A 21,532-nucleotide genomic window follows, 5' to 3' on the forward strand; every position below is an offset into this window, starting at 1 on the left:
CTGTCCTTCCTAGACTCAAAAGCAGGCATAGAAAAGACAGCAGCAACAGACCTCCAGCTCAGCGCTTCAGTCAGCACACAAAACGAACACAGGACACACTGATTTCTTAGCAAACATTTAGATTCAAGGTCAGGAAAGTTGGAAACAAACCTTAGCAGGTTTCAATTATTTGACAATCAAACTCAAAGCTGTTGTTTTTAAAGCTTCTCTGCCCTCACCGTGTCAAACAAGACATCACAGTGTAGTTTGTATGCAGCGAGCAGCCAGGAGGATAATTATCTCAATCATTTGGTCCAAAAGTTACGTGCACCTACACACACTAACACACAAACACACACTGTCCTGTGGCGACAGTCTGATGCAAATATAAATTCTCACACATTCTCTCCCACACACCCACTCACACACATTTCCCGACTGTGGTCCTGTGGTAAACAAAGCTATCATCTCCCATTAGCATCCTGTTGACCTGCTCATATCTGATATTAATCAGGCGGTGATTATGTGATCAAGTGAAGAGCGCTTCCCTTCCCAAAACCGAAATAAAAAACAAAAACGCCAGAGCTCCTTTGGGGATTTTCAAGGTTGCTTCCCCAAATGTTATCTGAGTCTACATCATCGACCGAGCGTGTAATTTTATTTCCGCTTTATAAAGATCCAGCCGAGGTTTGCTGACGGTGTTCAGGTTTGCGTTTCACACATTTACAGACGGATGAGCCAGTGGTGGAAAGTAACTCAGTACATTTACTCCAGTTCAGTATTTTTCACCTGAACTGCGTTAATCTCTGAGCTGCTGACTTAAGATTTTACGTAAGTAGACGATATGAGGAGCTTATCAAACACCTTTTTGACTCGTGACCTCTGACAAAAAGAGAGTTTGTGAGCAGTCAGGTTTCATCTCTAAACTTCATCTGTTTGCTGCTCACGAAAAATGAAGATGATTGACTCCATTAATCAACTCGTGACCCCTCACACTAAACTGGATTTAAAGTAAAATTGTTGTTTGACTTTCACATCGATGCATCAGTATTAACAGTCTGATTATGTCAGATATTTTGCTTGATGTGCTTTTACTCAAGTGAATTTTTGAATGTCGGACCTGCAATGAAAAGTTATCCTGGAACTTTTCACTTCAGTAAAGGATCTGAATACTTTTTCCACCACTGACAAGCAGAAAACTGATGAAAAATTTAATGACAATTAAAGACCACTTTGCACTCCACACTCGTGCTCTTGTGCAGAATAATAACGAGCTCTGATAACATGATCATAAGGATGACCGCGCTCATCGAAACACAATCAAAACACTTTGGTTCTCATCCAGTGTTTTTCAGAGCAAATCCACAAATAAGCCCTTCTGGAGAAACCATCTGTAATCCAATCTGATTACAGTGTAATCACATTAGAGATCCAACATGAAGTGCTCGTCTTGTTTCATCAACTCAGAAACCTTCTTCCTCGAATGTCTTCCTCACTCAAGGTTAAATAAACTCACCAGCATCTGAGACCAACGCGAATGTTCATGTTGTTCTCTCAATAAAGTTGGAAAGAAAACGCACACTGGCCACAAAGCTCAGATTAAACTGTAAAATTAGGCCGTATTGATCAATTATCAATCGAGATTTTATTACAACATCAAGTATTTCTCAATTAAAACGGTTTCACCCCCTCTCCTCTCTTGACATTGATTAACCCCCTAAAAGCTGATCTCCATTCATTCAGATTAAATCCTTAAATACTTGATTTCCATTGGAGGTCTTTAAATCATGTTAATCTATGCCCAAAACCTATGAAGAACACATTTATACCTTAAAATCTGGTCATTTATCAGTCACTTATCCCGTTTCAAAAGGTACACACTCAGGAGTGTCTTTTGAACGTTTCCTCTCCTGTACTAACATTAACTGAAGTATATTACAGTCCATTCATTTATCTCATAAAAATCCATGTAAATCTCTTAAATTTGCACCTTGCTACAAGCCACAATCCCACTCACAGTGTTAACTTCTCAGTGTGGTCACTAAATATTAGATCGGAAGTCTTTCACCTGGATTCACCTGCTGGATGTCCTTGAAAGAGGACCTGTTCCTGTTACAGTCAGCTCAGCTACACCAAAACCACAAAACAAAACAACCGACACCTGAGGTCGCTCAGCCATTTAATATTAATTCTTTCTCTCTGGTTGCAGAAATGCTGCTTTTCTCTCGTTTCAGCAGGACGCCGGCCTGCTGCTGTAACGCAGGCTAACTGCACACAGCGTCCACACTCGCTCACGCTGGGTGTTTTTACAGAACAAAGTTAAAAACAAGCCCATCCCAAGCCCCAGGCAGGTGCTTCGCTTCAGCGAGGGACGCTTTGCTGTCAGAACATCCACCGCCTGCTCACATTCATCCTCCGAGTTACAGAATATTAGCGCCTTACATCAATATTGCATCACCAGAAAAAATCACTCTGGGATTGGGAATAAGGTTGGCACTTGCTTTTCTAGTTCGGGTGGTCACACTGGTAATAAATATTCATGGAAGTAACAGCCGTGCTGTAATAGTGCTCTGTTACTGTGTCACAAAAATATTTAAGCCCAAAGCAACACCTTTAGGATGGAGGGGATGAGAGTCCGGGCAGCCATCCACACTTATGTTAACACAGTATATCAGGCGGAAACCCAAATCCTGGATCACCAAGAAGACTCGTGCCTTTCAGGAGCTGAGGAAAAACTTCTATAGTCGAAGTAGGGCAGGTTTTCACAGTACTCATACAGTAACAAGTACAGGAGGGTTTGAAAGAACTTATGGAGATCAACATACTGTAAAATACTTTCCAAAGATGAAGTTCTGAGGAATGGGATTTGCTCTTTTAATCTCACAGTCCGCTAAAGTCTGGAGCGGTTTGACCAGGACTTTCAGGGAAAACACAAAAAGGTTGATTTTAAATTTACACAGAAAAAAAAGTTCCTGAATGGCCCATTTTTGGAGCTTGAAACTGGCCTACAGGTCGCTGCATGTGCACAAGTTCAAGAGTTTGAGAGTTCAAGAAAGTTTTAAACAAATCAGTGGTCTCAGTGACTGTCTTTTTGTGTCTTAAACTTTAACTGAATTGCAGTTTTACAGACAGTTTTACAGTAATCTACTGTTACAACATCTCTTGATAGCTGCGATAAAAAGTGATGTTTAATGTAAAATAAATGTGGGTTTGTTGTCTGATGTTCATGTGTTGGAGTGTTTCTGCAGTGGCGAGACGACACCTGAGGGTGGCAGCACTGTGCTGCAGAGCCACCAGAAACAGCATCCATTTGCTGTCATTTGATTGGTGTGAGAGACAGAGTGTGTGTGTGTGTGTGTGTGTGTGTGTGAGAGAGAGAGAGAGGGAGAGAGAGAGAGAGAGAGAGAGAGAGATTTTTAAAGACATAAAAGCAAAGTGGCTTTTCCAGCACATCCAACTTTCTCCTACCTGCAGTCTCTCTCTCTTTCTCTTTCGCACACACACACACACACACACACACACATACACACTCTTATAAACGTATTCTGCTGTGTGTGATGTCTATACTCTGTTCGGGCAGGTGTGCATAGATTTATGCACCTCCATTCGTTCACATTCCTGCACATTGGAGCATAAACATGAATACATAACCAAACAGAGTGAAAGCCTCCAGCGGGACTGAGGCGACACAGCTTCACTCTCTGTTCCACACACACACACACACACACACACACACACACCTGCCTCCCCCTCCAGCAGACGCCTCCCCTCTCACAGATGGGATGGTGTGATGGGGTCGGTCTCCAGATTTGGCTCCCAAGCTGAAGTCTGACAATCTGATCGGTGTCAAAGATGAGAAATGTGCGATCTGCGGTGAGGAGGGCGGTGAGGGACGAGACAGAACGACAAAGGAGAGCCGAGAAAGATCAGAGGTGCTGTGAAGTCAGGAAGTGAGATTAAAAATGTCTGCCCGCCCTGCTGGAGCTCAGGGAAGCGGCCGTGAGGTGGAGAAGTTCACCAGACGTTCATTTGTCAAACCAACCTGTTAGTCCTCACCCTTGAAGCGTCCTCCTCCCCGTGGCGTTTAAAAGCCTCTCTGATGACGCGTAAATCTCTGCCTGCAGCTTGGAGGGGACGGCGTCAGTGTTGCTTCCGAGTGCAGCCGTGAGTCCATTACAGTTTGGCACACGAGTGTTCTCCATGGATCTGATGTTGCAGTGTGAGGGCGTTTACACCCTGAAACGAGAAAGGACCTTCACTGAAACACTCTTTCATAGCACAACCGCGATTCCAAAACCGCTGGGACGCTGTGTAAAACGGGAGCAAACCTTGTCAAAGACTCAGACTTTAAGAGGGTCACCAGCCTTCGATTCATCCACCTTTTATTACTGTTTTTTACTGACAGTTTGGGATAAATAAAAAAATAAAAATATTAGATTTTTTTTGAATAAACTTTTGGTTATTTGATGATTTCAGCCGGCCCTGCGATTGACTGGCGACCAGTCCAGGGTGAACCTCGCCTCTCGCCCGTAGTCAGCTGGGATAGGCTCCAGCTCCCCCGCGACCCTGACGGATAAGCGGTATAGAAAATGGATGGATGGATGATTTCAGCCCAAATGATGAGTTACTGTGATGCTTTGATTCAAGGTGCCTCAGCACATCTTAAGATAAGATAAGAACTTTACTGATCCCGCAGGAAATTGTTAACTGCTTTTTAATAGCTTTTTGTCCATTTACTTCAGTTGTTTGATATATTTTATAGCCTGTTGTTGTTTGCTTTTGTTTGTATGTCTTCACTTTGCTCTGTGAGACACTTTGGCACTCAGGAATATTGAGAGTGATGAAGACATGAAGACGATGTTCACCAACCTCGTGAAGTGAGAAGTTTCTCTGGATGGTCTGCTCGTCTCTCTCTGACTTTTTCAATTTGTTAACATTGATTTCCCACCAGTGCTCAGACTTGATGTCAGCATTTCATTTGGGCAAACAGAGCAAATCGACAGGGTCTCAATTAGTTTAGAATGAACAATCTTTGGTGCTAAAGCCACAGTGTGTGATTTACACTGATGGGATGTGCGTTACTTTGAAAAAAACAAAAATCAAAACATCCTGTCGTCTGCAGCCATGCAGGAAATAAGGGTGGATCAGAGACTTCTTGACCAACAGACCGCAGCATGTTAGGTCAGGCAACATCTGTTCCTCCACCATCACACTCAACACAGGCGTACCACAGGGCTGTGTGCTGAGCCCATTCCTCTTTTCCCTCTTCACCCATGACTGTAGGCCTGCACATGGATCCAATTCCATCATCAAATTTGCTGATGACACCACAGTTATTGGCCTCATCACCAACGGCGGTGAGACAGCCTACAGGGAGGAGGTACAGCACCTGGCCACATGGTGTGCAGACAACAACCTGCTCCTTAACATCAGCAAGACAAAGGAGCTCATTGTGGACTTCAGGAGGGAGAGAGGAGGCACGCATACCCCATACACATCAAAGGGATGACGGCTGAACATGTCTCCAGCTTCAAGTTCCTGGGGACCTACATCTCAGAGGACCTGACTTGGACCACCAACACCTCCAGCTTTGTGAAGAAGGTTCACCAGCACCTCTTTTTCCTGAGGACACTGAAGAAGCACCATCTGTCTTCAGCCATGCAGGTGAACTTTTACCGCTGTGCAACTGAAAGTATCCTGACCAGCTGTGTCACAGTATGGTATGGGAACTGCTCGGTTGCAGACCGCAAGGCGCTACAGCGAGTGGTGAAAACCGCCCAGCGCGTCACAGGGACTCCACTTCCAGCCCTTGAAGACATCCAGAGGAAACGCTGTCTGCGTCGAGCTCGCAGCATCCTCAAGGACTCCTCCCACCCTGCTCGTGGTCTGTTTGCACTCTTGCCGTCTGGCAGGGGCTTCAGGAGCCTCAAGACCAGGACCAGCAGGCTGAGCAACAGCTTCTTCCCCAGGGCTGTCTCCTTACTGAACTCAGCCCCCGACTAACACCCTCATCCTACACCACACTCCACTACACCACCCTATCCTAACTGAGTACTACGTACTGAGTGTTGCACTAGTTCCTCCACCTCACTGTTAATATAGTTAGCCTACTGCGTATCGCTGTATACACCATATTGTCCATTGCACTAGTGATTTATAGTTAATTTAACATCTGTAAATATAATTTGTAAATTGTGTTACAGTTTCCGCCTACACTGGATGCACATTAAAGCACATATCCATCTGTATAGTATGTTCATAGCACTTAGAAACCCTGTATATTATGACAACTACCTGTATATCATGTTTATAGTATATCTGTAGCATAGACACCTGTACATACCCTGTACATACTGTAAATTACTGTATACCTGGCACTTACTGCTTATTGCACTTCTGGTTAGATGCCAAACTGGTGGGGGGGGGGGGATCGAACCGAAGCCGCTTCTCCAACCTGTAGGCCACGGTTGCCCCAGAGGGCCCCTGGATAAAGGAAAGTGACACTTCAACATCTGTGTTTAAAGACGCTCCAGCTTCTGTCACCGAAGAACCAGCTTTTAAATACTTTGTCCTTCTCACAGCTGAGGTTTAATGTACAGCTCTGTTTTTTATGTTAGATAGTTATGTTTATTATGTTACAGCAAGGATGAAATTCAGTCCAACTTTGTTTCTAATTGTCTTGCATTAATGACAGAAACTCAACCAATTCCCTGACACATCTTTTGACAAAGGTCCATATCTATATATCCAAACTAAATCAGTCAAAGTCAAAGACTGAAACCTTTCTTTGATTGCTTAACATGAACGCTGGTAACAAATAAATTAATACACCTTTCATTTTGGAAAATTATACAATATATGTCTTTTTGTGGTTTTGTTTTGTTTTGTTTTGTTCAATTAAAAAGCTGTAAATTTCGATTTAATATGTATGTAATATTATTTTCATTATTGTCAGGGTTCCGTTTCAGACATGTCGAATTATGGTTGCTAAGCAACAGATAGCTTGGTTGGGGGAGGGGCTTCCCGATCGCTTGTGTGTATGTGTTGCTTTGAAACTGTCGTGATGTCACAGATGAAAGCCAATGTGATTCCTTTGATTCAAAGCCAACTTGCTGTCTGAGCAAGGCTATAAATAAGCCCGTATCGAGCCTTTGCATCAGTTCCGATTTTTCAGAACACGTTCATTGCGTTCCCAGCAGACAAACACAGCGACTACAGTCAACGCCATGTTTTCATCAAAGAGGAAAGACAGGATGGATCTGACCCTTCCACTGACCACAAAGGAGAGTCTTCTCCCGCCCGTTCAGCTCTGCCTGAACAAGCTGACGGAGGCTCAGTGGGTCAAGCTGCAATCAGGGTCGACTGACAAGGCAACAGAAGATAACATAGCTAACGTGTTTGTGGATATAATTGACATCATATCCACAAACATTTATGAGGCCATCAAAAAGACCCTATCAGAGGGGCGTCCTGGATTTGTTGCATCACAGAACAGCATCAACATATCCAACAAGCAAGTCCAGGACTCCCTGGGTGATGTTGTTTCCCAAACTATTGGGGCAGCGATGGGTTTTCCAGAGGACTTCCACTGCATTTCCACAGTGGAGATCACCAGCCTCATGTCCAAGGAAATTAAGGAAAGGGTGAACTCAGAGCTCTCCGATAGCAGCGGAAAAAGTGGAAGCAGCAAGACCTCCAACTCTCAGTCTTCCAAAAAGAGAGTGAAGAAAATTGTTAAGCACATGGTGAAAGTGCTTCAAAAATTTGCGGCAAAGATGTCATGCACGTCCAAGAAAGGTCAGCAGAGTCAAAAAACGGAAGCCGCTGAACCCAAGACACCCGAGGCAACACTGACAGAGGAGCCGGTTGAAAGTGAGGTGTCATTTTTGACCCCCGTAACTCCTTTGCATGAGGATGGACCAGAAGACTTTCCTTCTGGAGGACGCTTCTCTGAAACCAAGAAAGCCATCGAGGAGATCCTGGATGAGCAGTTAAATTACATCAGTGGCATCAACACCGAAGACATTTCAGAGGAAGAACGTCGGCAGTTTGTGTCCAGCACTGCCCAGGATACAGAGAAGGCAGCCTCTGAAATTTTGAAAGACATAATTGAAGAATTCCAGTTAGACGGCACACCAAGGAGGGTGTCTGAATCTGAGACCAAGACATCTTTCTGGAAGAAAGTGGACAATAAAATCAAGGCCTTTTTTGTCTACAGATTTGCCAAGGAGACAATGCTTAAATTTGTAGCAAGACTGAGGAGAAAACTGAACTCCCCGGAAACTGGAGAGAAAGCAGTGCTGCAACTACTTGATGGGTTGGAATACGTTTTGGAGAACATGATGCCATCAGAAGAAAATCAGGACACAAAAGAGGCCAAAGATCAGGTGTGCCTCTACAAACACATTGCCGCTGGTATTTCCAGTGGCCAACACAAACTCAGCGTCAAGCATCTGGGTGAGATGGTGTACCACCATCTAAAACCCACAGGAAAGAAGCTACAAGTCATGGGAGAGATTCGGACGGAAGTGGACATGTTCATGAAAATGATGTGGAACTGGCTGAACCAGCAGGTACAAGAGCATGAGAGAAAGAAGGACCGTGCAAGTGCTGCTCTGAGCAAGATCAAGAGAGTGGTGGGATATCTGCCAGCACTCACAAAGCGTCCCTGGATAAAGGAAAGTGACACTTCAACATCTGTGTTTAAAGGCGCATCAGCTTCTGTCACCGAAGAACCAGCTGTCAGTGATAACCTACCAGCTTCTGTCACTGAAGAACCAGCTGTCAGTGAAAAGGTATCAGCTTTGGTCACTGAAGAATCAGCTGCCCTTGATAAATCTGATGAAGCTTCAAGAGGGACCACAGTACGCTCAGTTGAAAGGCGGGAAAAAATGTGCCTTTTCTTGGTGACAGGACTGGTTAACCAGATTCTAAGTGCAGACGTGAGGAGTCATCTGTCCCAAGATGTCATCAACACCGTCATTGTGACACTAAAAAAGATGTTCTCTGCAGAGATGGCAGGCTCCGTCCTTCTAGACTTAAAAGGCCACGACATTAAAAAGATCGTCAAGGCGGTGCAGGAGGACTTGTGCAAGAAGATGGGCACCAAAACAACGGTCCAAATGCTCCTGCTGTTAAAGGAAGAGTTTATTTACAAAGAAATAGTTGATTCTCTGAAAAAACATCTGATGAAACAACAAAAGAAGAGCTGCTGTGAAGGGTTCTTTCGAACTCTTTACAGGGTCATGGCTAAGCCATACAACACCTGCTTCTGAAGTCACACCAAAGAGCAGCCTAATCATCGGTGGTCTCAGAGCAGGTGGATAGAACAGGCCTTTTTCACAGCAGACATTTTGGAGTGAAAAGCACACATAGTCAAAATGTCTGCTGTGAAAAATGTCTATTGGGACCTGAGATCCCGTCTCATGTCCAGGTGCAAACTCTGTGCTATCAGCTTCATTTCAACTCGTAGCACAAAGCGCTCAACCTGGATATGACGCAGGACATCACGTCTCAGGGCTGCACAGGTGCCTCAGTGTAAAACACTGTGGCCTCGCAGCAAAGAGGTCAGCGCTCGATTCCGGGCCCTGACCTCCTTGCTGCGAGGAGGTACGACTACGGGTTTCCTCCGAGTGCTTCGGTTTCTTCCCATATTCAAATCAAATGGATATAAAAAATGAAATGAAACGAGAATTATTCGATTGAATAAAAATTGAGATCAATTCCAGTAAGACGGCACACCAAAGAGGCAGTCTGAATCAGAGACCAAGACATCTTTCTGGAAGAAAGTGGGCATAAAATCAAGACCTTTTTTCTCTGCAGATTTGCCAAGGAGACAATGCTTACATTTGTAGCAAGACCGAGGAGAAAATTTAACTCCTCGGCAACTGGAGAAAAAGTAGTGCCGCAGCTACTTGGCGGGTGGGAATACGTTTTGGAGAACATGATGCCGTCAGAAGAAAACCAGGACACAAAAGAGGCCATAGATCAGGTGTGCCTCTACAAACACGTTGCCGCTGGTATGTCCAGTGGCCAACACAAACTCAGCGTCAAGCATCTGGGTGAGATGGTGTACCACCATCTAAAACCCACAGGAAAGAAGCTCCACGTCATGGGAGAGATTCGGACAGAAGTGGACATGTTCATGAAAATGATGTGGAAGTGGCTGAACCAGCAGGTACAAGAGCATGAGAGAAAGAAGGACCGTGCAAGTGCTGCTCTGAGGAAGATCGTGATTTAAAGAATTTCCCATCGGGGATAAATAAAGGAATTCTGATTCTGAGAGAGTGGTGGGAAATCTACCAGCACTCACATAGGACCCTGGATAAAGGAAAGTGACACTTCAACATCTGTGTTTAAAGACGCTTCCAGATATAAAAGGTCACATCATTGAAAAAATCAAGGCGGTGCAGAAGGACTTGTGCAAGAAGATGAGCACCAAAACAATACGACTAATACGACTGCGGGTTTCCTCCGAGTGCTTCGGTTTCTTCCCACATTTAAATTAGTCAGATAAACAAATGAAATGAAATGAAAAGTATTTTATTGAATAAAAATGTAGCAAATAGAAATAAATATATAAATAAAAAGTATATAAAAGTGAATTATATTTCTATTTTAAAAAGTATGAGTTTCCGTAGTGTAGTGGTTATCACGTTCGCCTCACACGCGAAAGGTCCCCGGTTCGAATCCGGGCGGAAACAGTATTCTGGGGGCAGCCGTGGCTTAGAGTTTGGAAAAGTGGCTTGTGATCGGACGGTCACCGGGTGAGGTTTAATGTACAGCTCTGTTTTTTATGTTAGATAGTTATGTTTATTATGTTACAGCAAGGATGAAATTCAGTCCAACTTTGTTTCTAATTGTCTTGCATTAATGACAGAAACTCAACCAATTCCCTGACACATCTTTTGACAAAGGTCCATATCTATATATCCAAACTAAATCAGTCAAAGTCAAAGACTGAAACCTTTCTTTGATTGCTTAACATGAACGCTGGTAACAAATAAATTAATACACCTTTCATTTTGGAAAATTATACAATATGTCTTTCTGTGGTTTTGTTTTGTTTTGTTTTGTTCAATTAAAAAGCTGTAAATTTCGATTTAATATGTATGTAATATTATTTTCATTATTGTCAGGGTTCCGTTTCAGACATGTCGAATTATGGTTGCTAAGCAACAGATAGCTTGGTTGGGGGAGGGGCTTCCCGATCGCTTGTGTGTATGTGTTGCTTTGAAACTGTCGTGATGTCACAGATGAAAGCCAATGTGATTCCTTTGATTCAAAGCCAACTTGCTGTCTGAGTAAGGCTATAAATAAGCCCGTATCGAGCCTTTGCATCAGTTCCGATTTTTCAGAACACGTTCATTGCGTTCCCAGCAGACAAACACAGCGACTACAGTCAACGCCATGTTTTCATCAAAGAGGAAAGACAGGATGGATCTGACCCTTCCACTGACCACAAAGGAGAGTCTTCTCCCGCCCGTTCAGCTCTGCCTGGACAAGCTGACGGAGGCTCAGTGGGTCAAGCTGCAATCAGGGTCGACTGACAAGGCAACAGAAGATAACATAGCTAACGTGTTTGTGGATATAATTGACATCATATCCACAAACATTTATGAGGCCATCAAAAAGAACCTATCAGAGGGGCGTCCTGGATTTGTTGCATCACAGAACAGCATCAACATATCCAACAAGCAAGTCCAGGACTCCCTGGGTGATGTTGTTTCCCAAACTATTGGGGCAGCGATGGGTTTTCCAGAGGACTTCCACTGCATTTCCACAGTGGAGATCACCAGCCTCATGTCCAAGGAAATTAAGGAAAGGGTGAACTCAGAGCTCTCCGATAGCAGCGGAAAAAGTGGAAGCAGCAAGACCTCCAACTCTCAGTCTTCCAAAAAGAGAGTGAAGAAAATTGTTAAGCACATGGTGAAAGTGCTTCAAAAATTTGCAGCAAAGATGTCATGCACGTCCAAGAAAGGTCAGCAGAGTCCAAAAACGGAAGCCGCTGAACCCAAGACACCCGAGGCAACACTGACAGAGGAGCCGGTTGAAAGTGAGGTGTCATTTTTGACCCCCGTAACTCCTTTGCATGAGGATGGACCAGAAGACTTTCCTTCTGGAGGACGCTTCTCTGAAATCAAGAAAGCCATCGAGGAGATCCTGGATGAGCAGTTAAATTACATCAGTGGCATCAACACCGAAGACATTTCAGAGGAAGAACGTCGGCAGTTTGTGTCCAGCACTGCCCAGGATACAGAGAAGGCAGCCTCTGAAATTTTGAAAGACATAATTGAAGAATTCCAGTTAGACGGCACACCAAGGAGGGTGTCTGAATCTGAGACCAAGACATCTTTCTGGAAGAAAGTGGACAATAAAATCAAGGCCTTTTTTGTCTACAGATTTGCCAAGGAGACAATGCTTACATTTGTAGCAAGACTGAGGAGAAAACTGAACTCCCCGGAAACTGGAGAGAAAGCAGTGCCGCAGCTACTTGATGGGTTGGAATACGTTTTGGAGAACATGATGCCATCAGAAGAAAACCAGGACACAAAAGAGGCCAAAGATCAGGTGTGCCTCTACAAACACATTGCCGCTGGTATTTCCAGTGGCCAACACAAACTCAGCGTCAAGCATCTGGGTGAGATGGTGTACCACCATCTAAAACCCACAGGAAAGAAGCTACAAGTCATGGGCGAGATTCGGACGGAAGTGGACATGTTCATGAAAATGATGTGGAACTGGCTGAACCAGCAGGTACAAGAGCATGAGAGAAAGAAGGACCGTGCAAGTGCTGCTCTGAGCAAGATCAAGAGAGTGGTGGGATATCTGCCAGCACTCACAGAGCGTCCCTGGATAAAGGAAAGTGACACTTCAACATCTGTGTTTAAAGGCGCATCAGCTTCTGTCACTGAAGAACCAGCTGTCAGTGAAAAGGTATCAGCTTCTGTCACTGAAGAACCAGCTGTCAGTGAAAAGGTATCAGCTTCGGTCACTGAAGAATCAGCTGCCCTTGATAAATCTGATGAAGCTTCAAGAGGGACCACAGTACGCTCAGTTGAAAGGCGGGAAAAAATGTGCCTTTTCTTGGTGACAGGACTGGTTAACCAGATTCTAAGTGCAGACGTGAGGAGTCATCTGTCCCAAGATGTCATCAACACCGTCATTGTGACACTAAAAAAGATGTTCTCTGCAGAGATGACAGGCTCCGTCCTTCTAGACTTAAAAGGCCACGACATTAAAAAGATCGTCAAGGCGGTGCAGGAGGACTTGTGCAAGAAGATGGGCACCAAAACAACGGTCCAAATGCACCTGCTGTTAAAGGAAGAGTTTATTTACAAAGAAATAGTTGATTCTCTGAAAAAACATCTGATGAAACAACAAAAGAAGAGCTGCTGTGAAGGGTTCTTTCGAACTCTTTACAGGGTCATGGCTAAGCCATACAACACCTGCTTCTGAAGTCACACCAAAGAGCAGCCTAATCATCGGTGGTCTCAGAGCAGGTGGATAGAACAGGCCTTTTTCACAGCAGACATTTTGGAGTGAAAAGCACACACAGTCAAAATGTCTGCTGTGAAAAATGTCTATTGGGACCTGAGATCCCGTCTCATGTCCAGGTGCAAACTCTGTGCTATCAGCTTCATTTCAACTGGTAGCACAAAGCGCTCAACCTGGATATGACGCAGGACATCACGTCTCAGGGCTGCACAGGTGCCTCAGTGTAAAACACTGTGGCCTCGCAGCAACGAGGTCAGCGCTCGATTCCGGGCCCTGACCTCGTTGCTGCGAGGAGGTACGACTACGGGTTTCCTCCGAGTGCTTCGGTTTCTTCCCATATTCAAATTAATTGGATATAAAAAATGAAATGAAACGAGAATTATTCGATTGAATAAAAATTGAGATCAATTCCAGTTAGACGGCACACCAAAGAGGCAGTCTGACCCACAGGAAAGAAGCTCCACGTCATGGGAGAGATTCGGACAGAAGTGGACATGTTCATGAAAATGATGTGGAAGTGGCTGAACCAGCAGGTACAAGAACATGAGAGAAAGAAGGACCATGCAAGTGCTGCTCTGAGGAAGATCGTGATTTAAAGAATTTCCCATCGGGGATAAATAAAGGAATTCTGATTCTGAGAGAGTGGTGGGAAATCTACCAGCACTCACATAGGACCCTGGATAAAGGAAAGTGACACTTCAACATCTGTGTTTAAAGACGCTTCCAGATATAAAAGGCCACATCATTGAAAAGATCAAGGCACTGCAGAAGGACTTGTGCAAGAAGATGAGCACCAAAACAATACGACTAATACGACTGCGGGTTTACTCCGAGTGCTTCGGTTTCTTCCCACATTTAAATTAGTCGGATAAACAAATGAAATGAAATGAAAAGTATTTTATTCAGTAAAAGTGTAGCAAATAGAAATAAATATATAAATAAAAAGTATATAAAAGTGAATTATATTTCTATTTTAAAATGTGTGAGTTTCCGTAGTGTAGTGGTTATCACGTTCGCCTCACACGCGAAAGGTCCCCGGTTCGAACCCGGGCGGAAACAGTATTCTTCCGTCCCACCAGACGGGCAGGAAAAATTTGGGTGTGGTGGAGTGATTAATGCGAAAAAATGCCCCCCCCCCCCCCTTTAGCCGGCTGATGTGCCCTTGAGCAAGGCACTTAACCCCCCAATATGCTCCCCGGGCGCTTGATGCTGCCCACTGCTCCTGTGTGTGTTTCACTGCATGTAATTTGCCGGGTGTTGCAGGTGTGTGTTCAACTAAGGATGGGATAAATACAGAAGACGAATTCAGTGTGTGTATGTAAAAATATATATACTGTCAATAAAAAGCTGATTCTTCTTCTGATTCTTCTTCTTCTTCTTTTCTCATGATTTCTTGCATGGATGCAGATGACTCCAGACTCTTCTAACTGGGATCATGATGAATAAAAAAAACAAAACTCGTGATTGTCAGTGCTGTGAATGAAGATTTGTTTGGTCAAGTTTTAACTGACTGGTGACTTCAGCTAAGTGAGATAAGTTTTCATTTTTTCAAATACTGTCGGTGAATGTAAAATACTGTATAATGCTTCGTTGTCCATGCAGTAGGTCTCGTCTGTGTTTTCTACCAGCTGGTGGACTGACAGTGTGGCATTGTGCGGCTCGACAACCGTGTCTGATACCTGAAGACAAACAACAGCAACAGTTGTGGCTGCATTCAAACAACTAAAAGAGAAAGAAAACACTGCTACTTTACACTTTGTCACCATAAGGAAGCTGTTAATGCTTCACATTGATGACAAGTTACCTGAAATGCGGTGGTACATGAACACTTTGATGTTATTATTATTTCATTGTACGCTATGGGACAGCATTTCATGTGTTACCTTAGGAGAGGGCACCACACTGAAGGTGTTCATGATGCGGTCGGGGTATTCCTCTCTGATCTTGCTGATGAGCAGGGTGCCCATGCCTGAACCGGTTCCTCCTCCCAGGGAGCGTGTGAGCTGGAATCCCTGCAGACACTCGCAGCTCTCGGCCTCTTTTCTCACCACATCCAGGACCGAATCCACCAGCTCTGTCCTCTCTGTGTAGTGACCTTTGGCCCAGTTGTTTCCTGCTCCACTTTGACCTGGGGAATCTAAAAGAAATTGTGAAAAAAAAAACAACCTATCATTTCTTCCCTGTCATTCGCTCAACAACCAGAAGACTTCAGTCACTGGTTTTGCATGCACAAAATATTCAGTTTTTTGTCCTTAAAGACAATAAAACTCGGCGTGTTGAGATGGTGTATCATCATCTAAAACCCACGGGAAAGAAGCTCCACGTCATGGGCGAGATTTGGACGGAAGTGGACATCCATCCATCCATCCATTTTCTATACCGCTTATCCGTCAGGGTCGCGGGGGAGCTGGAGCCTATCCCAGCTGACCACAGGCGAGAGGCGGGTTACACCCTGGACCGTGCAAGTGTCGCTCTGAGGAAGATCGAGAGAGTGGTGGGAAATCTGCCAGCACTCACAGAGAAGAAGAATCAGCTTTTCTTGGCAATATATATATATATATATATATATATATATGTATATACTTATATATACTCATATATATTTGAAGGCTCACCAGCGTCTCTTTTTCCTGAGGACACTGAAGAAACACCATCTGTCTTCAGCCATCCTGGTGAACTTTTACCGCTGTGCAATTGAAAGTATCCTGACCAGCTGTGTCACAGTATGGTATGGGAACTGCTCGGTTGCAGACCGCAAGGCGCTACAGCGAGTGGTGAAAACCGCCCAACGCATCACAGGGACTCCACTTCCAGGCCTTGAAGACACCCAGAGGAAACGCTGTCTGCGTCGAGCTCGCAGCATCCTCAAGGACTCCTCCCACCCTGCTCGTGGTCTGTTTGCACTCTTGCCGTCTGGCATGCGCTTCAGGAGCCTCAAGACCAGGACCAGCAGGCTGAGCAACAGCTTCTTCCCCAGGGCTGTCTCCTTACTGAACTCAGCCCCCCACTAACACCCTCACCCTACACCACACTCCACTACACCACCCTATCCTAACTGAGTACTACGTACTGAGTGTTGCACTAGTTCCTCTACCTCACTGTTAATATAGTTAGCCTACTGCCTATCGCTGTACACACCATATTGTCCATTGCACTAGTGATTTATAGTTAATTTAACATCTGTAAATATCATTTGTAAATTGTGTTATAGTTTCCGCCTACACTGGATGCACATTAAAGCACATATCCATCTGTATAGGATGTTCATAGTACTTAGAAACCCTGTATATTATGACAACTACCTGTATATCATGTTTATAGTATATCTGTAGCATAGACACCTGTACATACCCTGTACATACTGTAAATTACTGTATACCTGGCACTTACTGCTTATTGCGCTTCTGGTTAGATGCCAAACTGCGTCTCGTTGCATTGTACTTGTACATGTGTAATGACAATAAAGTTGAATCTAATCTAATCTAATCTAAAAGAGACAGAAGTGGACGGAGATAAGGAGACACAGGCGGAGGTTGTTGTTTGGTGCTGACAGACAGAAGGTGGAGGAGTCAAGGAGGACCACAGAGGAGAGCAAATTAAACCACAATGGAGGAGGAGGAGGACAGCGCGACCTGGTGGCGTAGCTAAATAGTCTCATGTTCACTCTTTGTTAATTGGGTTTCATAATTTCATTAACTGAAAACCACTAAAGTACACTAAAGGCCCTGCATTATTTCCTAATATTCTCTGTCAAAATATTGCAAAGCCTTATCGTTTTACTTTATTATTGCACTTCATGTAGTGCTTACATGATGATAGGTTTAAAGTGTTTAAAGAAGCATTTATGCTCAGGGGGTACAAATTTGTACCTCAAACCTCTTGAATTTCCCTCAGGATCAATAAAGTATTTATCTATCTCTATCTCAGTTTTCTTAAGAAGCTAAAGTAACTAAATTTTGCATTTGAAGGCAACAGAAAGACGAGTGGAGAGACGGACGTCACCACATCACCAGAGGACAGGAGGGAGGCCGCGGCGCCTTCATCTCCCTTTCAATCAGCACATTAGCGGCGGGCTAATGGCTTTGAAATGACAACCTCACTGACAGGCTCATCACACAGTCGTTCAGCCACAGTTAGCAATGCAAATAAGGGAAGGTAAGCAGGAGGTTGTGAAACAGAGGAGGAAGGGGGATCATTTGCATGCTAAAATGTTCCCAATTGTCCACATGTAGAATATTTCACCAGGCTGGAGACAGAAGAGCCGGTGATGGAGGGGTGGCAGGCAGCTTAGATTCTGAAAGGCTTAAATGAGCACAATTATGACTCAGGCTGATGCTGTGCATTAGCACGCGAATGGGAGAGACAGAATTTATGCAAAGAGAGGTCTGGGAAATTATGATGGTTGCTGCAGAAGCAATACACAGCACAGACTGCGCTGACGGAGCGTCAGAAGGACGATGTAGATCGATGGAGATGTTGTGTGGAGGACCTCGCGGAGCAATCAAATCAGCCATCAAACCAAATCGTCACAAACGAATCATAACGACTCTTCAAAACAAAAGTGCCACAATATGAAGGCAGTTTAATTGTGATAATAACAAAACACTCGTTTAAAACACGAGGCAGCATCACATGAAAAGCCTGCAGCAACAACCAGAACGGGAAGGCAGTTTACACCATCCAGACTGTTTCATGTTTTATTGATTCTGTGAGTTAAATACGTGTTGTATCTGTTTACTACAAGGCTACAACCTTCAACCAGTTAGCTTAGCATAAACACTGTAAACAGCCATCCAGGTGCCATCCAGAGGCAAAGAAATCCGCCCACTCACACACAAACCAATATGTAAAAACACCAAGTGGCAGTTTTAGTTATCTAACATCCCCCTTGTCCTCCCTTGTCCTCCCTTGTCCGCCCTTGTCCCCTCAGAACCTTGTGAGGAAGACTGGAAAAAGATGTTTCATCTCTGACTCGTTTGTCAGCTATCTGCTCTTCATTTCAGCCGAGTGCAGCTGAGCAGTGATGAGAGTGTGGCGTTGTGGAAGGCAGCTTCATGTGCGATAAGAGATTACTTTCTGATTTGTGGTAAAGCATGAAGAGCGAAGAAGGCAACATGTAATGAAAATGGAAAGGAGGAGGGACAGCAGAGCGAAAGGGAACCGATCCTCCTTCTGAGTCATGAAGAAGAGAAAGTGAAATAGAAAAAGCCACGAATGGAAAACAGAAATGCAGCAACAGCGAGAACGGGAGGAAAACAAGGATGGATGGAGATAAAGAGAGGAGAAGACCACAGCAGGAGTAAAAACACACCCACGTATTAACAAAGCGACTTCTGCCATGACGGTTTTCCAGGTACTCAGGAAAGGTCGTCAGAGTTGACTTCTGGAAATGCCGTATCATTATGCAGTACATTAATTTGATTGAGGCATAACAAGTGTCAGCGTGAGGAGGACGACGAGGGGACGGGGAAGCAGCACTGACACAGATGTCAGTTCTTGTAGAGAGAGAATAGAAACACAGAGAAGAACTGTCCTGGTTATCATGGTTAATGAGCTCCAGAAACACATGTGTGACATATGGCAGCTATGGCCTCTCATCTGGCACCAGGCTAATTCTACCGGCCTCCATCACTCCCGGCATCTCCACCGTCATCTTCCTCCTCCTCCTCCTCCACACCCCCACCGCTCTGCACTGAAATCCACATCTGAAGTCCTGCACTGGACAGATGTAAGCAGAGTGGAGTGACGGATCCCCGAGGGGGGAGGGACGAGTGGAGGTGTGAGACGAAGGCCGAGGAGGCGGCACGATGAAAGAACGAGGAGTCATCGCCAGTGGAGAGCGAATGAGAGGAAATGGGAAAATCATGGAGGGGGACGCAAGAAGGAAGCCCTCAAAGGACAGGAGGAAACAAAAGGAAAGTGGCTGTAAGATGGAGTGAAAGCTGAGAGTGGGTTCACACAAACACACACACACACGCGCGCGCACACACACACACACACACACACACACACACACACACACACACACACACACACACACACACACCTCCTGCCTTCTCCCTGAAAGCATACAGACCCGTAAATCCCTCAGAAGGCAGCAGCAATGCAGCTCAGCTCGCAGCCAATGTATCCTCTCTCCACATTCCAAATCCCATGATGGTTCTATTACCATAATCGGCTCTGAACGAAGCACAACAAGAACACACACACACACACACACCGAGTCACCAAGTCTTCCAACCATCCAGCAGGAACAGTCAGCCACAGCCGCCATATTTTACCAAAATCCCAAAATGTCTTTGCCAGACCGAGAACTTAAGTTGAACAGTTCTGAAAGAGTTTTATCAACATTCAGTGATCACACAGGAATTAATAACATAATGGTATCACACAAACACACCCAACCCAACACCAACTGCAACCCCTTCAGCAGAGATGTGTGCAGCTTCTTGTTTATGACTGAGTTTCTTTTGGTTGCCAACTCAATCACTTCCTCTTTGGCTGCCTGCTAAAACAAACTAATCCTGTTTCTAAAGATGAGAAAAACAACAAAGAGACATCCTACGCTGTTTCTCAAGCCTCCCAGCTGGTGGAGCTCACAGGTCCGTCTTTGTCTCGAAAAGCTGAGCTCTTTTGGATCCTGCAGGCACCGACGTTGAGGCAAACACTGCACGCTGCACAGCACTCACTGTAAGCTGAAGCACAAATCAGGTGAATCAGGTGAGCAGCGTAATGAGGCGTGTGAACTGGTTTGACTGAACGCATCACATTTTCAGGTCCATCTTTCTTGCACATTTTCTCTCAGAAAAGGTCTGGAAGTGTGAGTCAACCCATTAGCTTCTCAGGAGTCACGATGGCCGTCTGGCAATCTTTCTAACTTTGTTACACCTTCACCTTGGTGACATTACACACACACAGCACACACTCACACACACACTTGGCTAAATAACAAGGCCTGTAAATGAGGCTAACCTCATGTAGCCGAGCAGCCAATTAGAGCCCAGCAGCCTCGCGCTACGCCGCTGCTGCTCATAATAACGATGATGGTGGTGATGATGGCGCCTGCGCCGCTGAGACCGAACAGGATGTGAAACATCTCCTCCCTCTAATCGCTCTTTGTTTTCCCATGGAGACGAAACAACACGAGGAGGAGGAGGAGGAGGAGGAGTTGAAAGGGTTTACTGAGGCTTGGTTTAAAACGTGTTTTTTTTCCTTCCACAAACTAAATTTAGATGCTCACAGACCAGACTGACACTAAACACAGCAAGTTAATGAAGCATGCACACAACTCCCCACTATGTGATACTGTTTTCTGGTGGCCTTTGGTGCATTCATTAACTGGCTGTTAGTTGGCTAAAGTGGAGGCTGTGAGTAACCAAGACTTTCCAAAAAAAGAACACATGATCTCCGTAAATATTTGAATCCTGCGTACTCGCAGGGGAGCAGGCGCCAAGCGACCATCAAACGTCAGACTCATGTGGAGCAACATGGCTTCATGGAGGTGTGGAACTGATGCTGGTTCTGAAATCCCGCCACATGTGATTTGTGGACTAGAGAAAGCTTACAAGTGTCCCTCGGGGTGTCTTTGACGATGCTTTGGAAGTATGAGACGCCAGGCCTGCTGCTATGTGTCGCTATTCTCATCAATAAGTCAACAACTTTCACTTGGACTGCATTGTATCACCTGTTGCATTTGTGGGTCTGCAGTTCGGCGACCACTAAAATCGTAGCTTCATCAAACTGTGACCTCGACAGTTTGCTGTCAGGTGGGAAGCAGCTGGAATGAAAATCAGGACCTGGATTAGAGTTGGTCCTCGTTCGTGATGAAATGAGTCTGGACATCTCATTAAGATGACCTTCCTTTCTGGGCATGTCCAACTGTGAGGAGACCCCAGTTAATTATGTTTGGTCTCCGTCTCTTCCATCTAATACCAAGTCAAGGATAAGGATGGAAAAAAGCAAAACAGTAAAATCTGAATAATTTTGAGAGCAGACAAAGACGAATTGTGTTGGATTTTCTCAAGAAAATCCTCAAATATTCAGGAAACTTAAATTC

General features: G+C 44.7%; 2 protein-coding genes and 2 non-coding genes across 4 annotated transcripts; 3 read left to right on the forward strand and 1 right to left on the reverse strand.

Annotated features, from left to right (window-relative positions):
• The first annotated feature begins 6,860 nt into the window (after nucleotides 1–6,860).
• On the forward strand, nucleotides 6,861–14,542 carry LOC124074927. The gene is made up of 2 exons (XM_046418275.1): nucleotides 6,861–8,774; nucleotides 12,916–14,542. Exons 1-2 carry the CDS (start codon nucleotides 7,206–7,208, stop codon nucleotides 13,435–13,437), a joined length of 2,091 nt encoding a protein of 696 aa, XP_046274231.1. The 5' UTR covers nucleotides 6,861–7,205; the 3' UTR covers nucleotides 13,438–14,542.
• Nucleotides 10,610–10,682, forward strand: trnav-cac. Its single transcript has one exon. It is a non-coding gene; the product is annotated as a tRNA-Val (tRNA).
• trnav-cac lies at nucleotides 14,463–14,535 on the forward strand. Its single transcript has one exon. It is a non-coding gene; the product is annotated as a tRNA-Val (tRNA).
• Nucleotides 14,543–14,816: 274 nt separating the features above from the next.
• On the reverse strand, nucleotides 14,817–19,303 carry LOC124074904 (tubulin beta chain-like). Its single transcript, XM_046418240.1, has 3 exons — nucleotides 19,096–19,303; nucleotides 15,360–15,613; nucleotides 14,817–15,155 (listed from the first exon to the last, which is right to left on the reverse strand). The coding sequence occupies exons 1-3, from the start codon at nucleotides 19,301–19,303 to the stop codon at nucleotides 15,000–15,002; spliced, it is 618 nt and encodes a 205-aa protein (XP_046274196.1). The 3' UTR covers nucleotides 14,817–14,999.
• Nucleotides 19,304–21,532: the final 2,229 nt, after the last annotated feature.

This window comes from Scatophagus argus, chromosome 17, assembly GCF_020382885.2.
Source record: "Scatophagus argus isolate fScaArg1 chromosome 17, fScaArg1.pri, whole genome shotgun sequence".
In the NCBI taxonomy this organism is placed as follows: Eukaryota; Metazoa; Chordata; class Actinopteri; family Scatophagidae; genus Scatophagus; species Scatophagus argus.